This window comes from Pseudoliparis swirei, chromosome 7 (assembly GCF_029220125.1).
Source record: "Pseudoliparis swirei isolate HS2019 ecotype Mariana Trench chromosome 7, NWPU_hadal_v1, whole genome shotgun sequence".
NCBI classification, from domain to species: domain Eukaryota; kingdom Metazoa; phylum Chordata; class Actinopteri; order Perciformes; family Liparidae; genus Pseudoliparis; species Pseudoliparis swirei.
The window spans coordinates 997,323-999,822 of NC_079394.1; the positions used below are offsets into that span (position 1 = coordinate 997,323).

The following is a 2,500-nucleotide window of genomic DNA, read 5'->3' on the forward strand; positions in this document are numbered from 1 at the left end:
CATGAGTAATACCATAAGTAATCTATAAGTAATACTATAAATTAGAGCCATTTAAGTGCCACTGAAGTGCTAATCTGTGTTTTAATCCAGGTTTAGTCTGAAGATGTGTTTTTAGTCTCTGGGTGAAGGTGTGGAGACTTCCTGCTGTCCTGAGGTCAGCTGACACCAGGCAGCAGAGCCTGCATGACTTTGTGATTTGATAACTTGAGTTGTATTTCTGCACCACATGGAGTCCAATAGGAATTCAAGAAGTGAATTCAAGAAGAACAAGAGCTACAGTACGAGCCTTTAAGTACATCTGTTTTGCTTCGTATGAACTGGAAGTGCTATTTATGCAAACGCCTGATGCAAAAATAATAATCTGAATGTCACATTCAGTTTCAATTCAGTTTATTTGTATAGCCCAATTTCACAAATTACAAATTTGTCTCGGAGTGCTTTACAATCTGTACACATAGACATCCCTGCCCCAAAACCTCACATCGGACCAGGAAAAACTCCCAAATAACCCTTCAGGGGGAAAAAAAGGGAAGAAACCTGCAGGAGAGCAACAGAGGGGCTTCATCTGAACCAATCTATCATTGTGAATAAATACGTGAAATTCATCAGTCGGCGCTTTACTTTCATGGCTGCCTTTACATCAGGTCCATTCTGCTTTAAGAAGTATTCTTGTGGGTTTCATTGCGGCGCAGAGAGGCCCTCCCATGGAAGAGGAAGTGAAAGAGAGAGAGAGCGGCGATGCTTCCTGTTCAGTGCGCAGGTGAAGAGACTCTTCTCCGTCACCGGATGTTGCTGCTAAACGAGGTCATGCCCATCTCGCAGAACATGGGCATGAATATGCAAATATTATGTGCATAGCATGTTCACACACATCCACCACAGTGACGTGTGTGTGTGTGTGTGTGTGTGTGCCCTGAGCATCACTCCTCCATGACGCCCCCTGAGACAGGAAAGGCTCCACGGCGAGCGGCGGGAAGGTGATGGGTATTCTTTGGGGGGGGGGGGGGGGGGGCACCATCTTAACTTTTTCGGGGCAATTAAATATATCTCTTGTTCTGCCTGTTTTATGATAAACATGCCTAAAAGGTGCCTAATATGTCTATACTGAAATAATATCGGCATTAGAATTATTATAACTCTGATTTTGTTGTTGCCCCCTCGGGACTCGGTGCCCTACGCTCAGCGTCGTGAGCCTTATGGGAGCGGCGGCGCTGAGTGTGAGTGTGTGTTTGTGTGTGTTATTGCTTCGTAATTGTGCACATTAACAATGTCCTCATTCAACACGTGTGTGAGAGGGTATCGGCTGGCAGCCGCCCACTCGAAACACGCCGGGCTCAGGCCCGCCGCCGCTTCCTGCGCTCGGCTGGAAACAAATATCTGCTCGTTTGGCCTTTTTCTAACCGCACGTCTGGTGCAGCATCACGTTGGTGTGCAGGTGTGTTGTTGCACTCACAGTGATCTTGCTGGCCTTGTTGAGAGCAGCCACCCAGTCCCTCATGTCGGCCACATCGTTGCCTTGGAGGAAGTACCTCCTGGAAACTGCATTGATGACTACAGAGAGAGAGACGTCCATTTGGTGAAGATCCACAACTGCATTATAGAAGTCATATGTGAAATGACAATGAATGCTATTACTGCTGCACAAGCAGGACTCTTCCTCATGAGCTTCTCCCAAAAACTCACCAAAGCAGAACTCTGTCTTTGGCTTTTGCTTCGCCGTAGCTTCATTCACCTGAGAAGAGAGGAGGAGAAGAGGAGACAAGAGGAATGAAAAGGAAAAGAGATGAGGAGACAAAGGGAGAGAAGAGATAGGGAAGCAGAGGGGAGACAGAAGGAAAGGATAGTAGCCAGAAGGAGAGCAGGGGGAGGTGAGGAAAGGAAAAGAGAAGTGAAGAGGAGGAACATTAGATATATTTGCCGTTTCTCGACCGTCCAGGTCGCGCCGTCAGCACTCCAGCCTGATGTCATTCTCTCCTCTCGGACATCTGGAAAACGTCCCCAAGTCTCCTTCTGCATGTGACCGTTAAACTGCGGAGGCCTCTGTGCATCCCATCGTCATGTCGCTATGTGTGTGTATGGCGGTGCCCACGCAGCTCAGATGTCTCCTCTCCTGGACATTACGTTCACTACGACCCACAGCAGCGTCACACGGGTTACCTTAGAGATGTAGGGGAGTCTCAGGCTGCCAACAAAGCTCGTTCCACTGGGCAAGTTCTGCACGCAAACACAAACACAGACTCGTCATTGGCTCAGAGTCCAAGGTCACACTGATCCGATTGGTCAATTTGGCTTTCTCTTGCTGTTTGTGCAAGTGTGTGTCATGCATGTGTGTGTGGCGCACCTGAGGGTTGTCCATGTACCACAGCAGAACATTTTCCTGCGTGTCCAGGATGAAGTATCGCCTCTGGAAGCGGCAGCTGTTCTCCTTCTCCTCGACGTCCAGAAAGCCGCACACGCGGTGCAACCGGTCCACGTACGGCATGCTGCTGCTAGCGCATGT

The 2,500-nt window shown here is 48.7% G+C and overlaps 1 protein-coding gene across 1 annotated transcript in view; it reads right to left on the reverse strand.

Annotated features, from left to right (window-relative positions):
• Positions 1-2,500, reverse strand: part of plekha2 (pleckstrin homology domain containing A2) — a 12,001-nt gene that overhangs the window by 6,324 nt on the left and 3,177 nt on the right. Inside the window, exons 2-5 of the mRNA XM_056419785.1 lie at positions 2,342-2,500; positions 2,158-2,214; positions 1,684-1,732; positions 1,454-1,551 (exon numbers count right to left, since the gene is read on the reverse strand). The exon at positions 2,342-2,500 is cut by the window's right edge and continues 2 nt beyond it. Coding sequence (XP_056275760.1) covers positions 1,454-1,551; positions 1,684-1,732; positions 2,158-2,214; positions 2,342-2,500 — 363 coding nt within the window. The remainder of the gene's footprint in view (positions 1-1,453; positions 1,552-1,683; positions 1,733-2,157; positions 2,215-2,341) is intronic.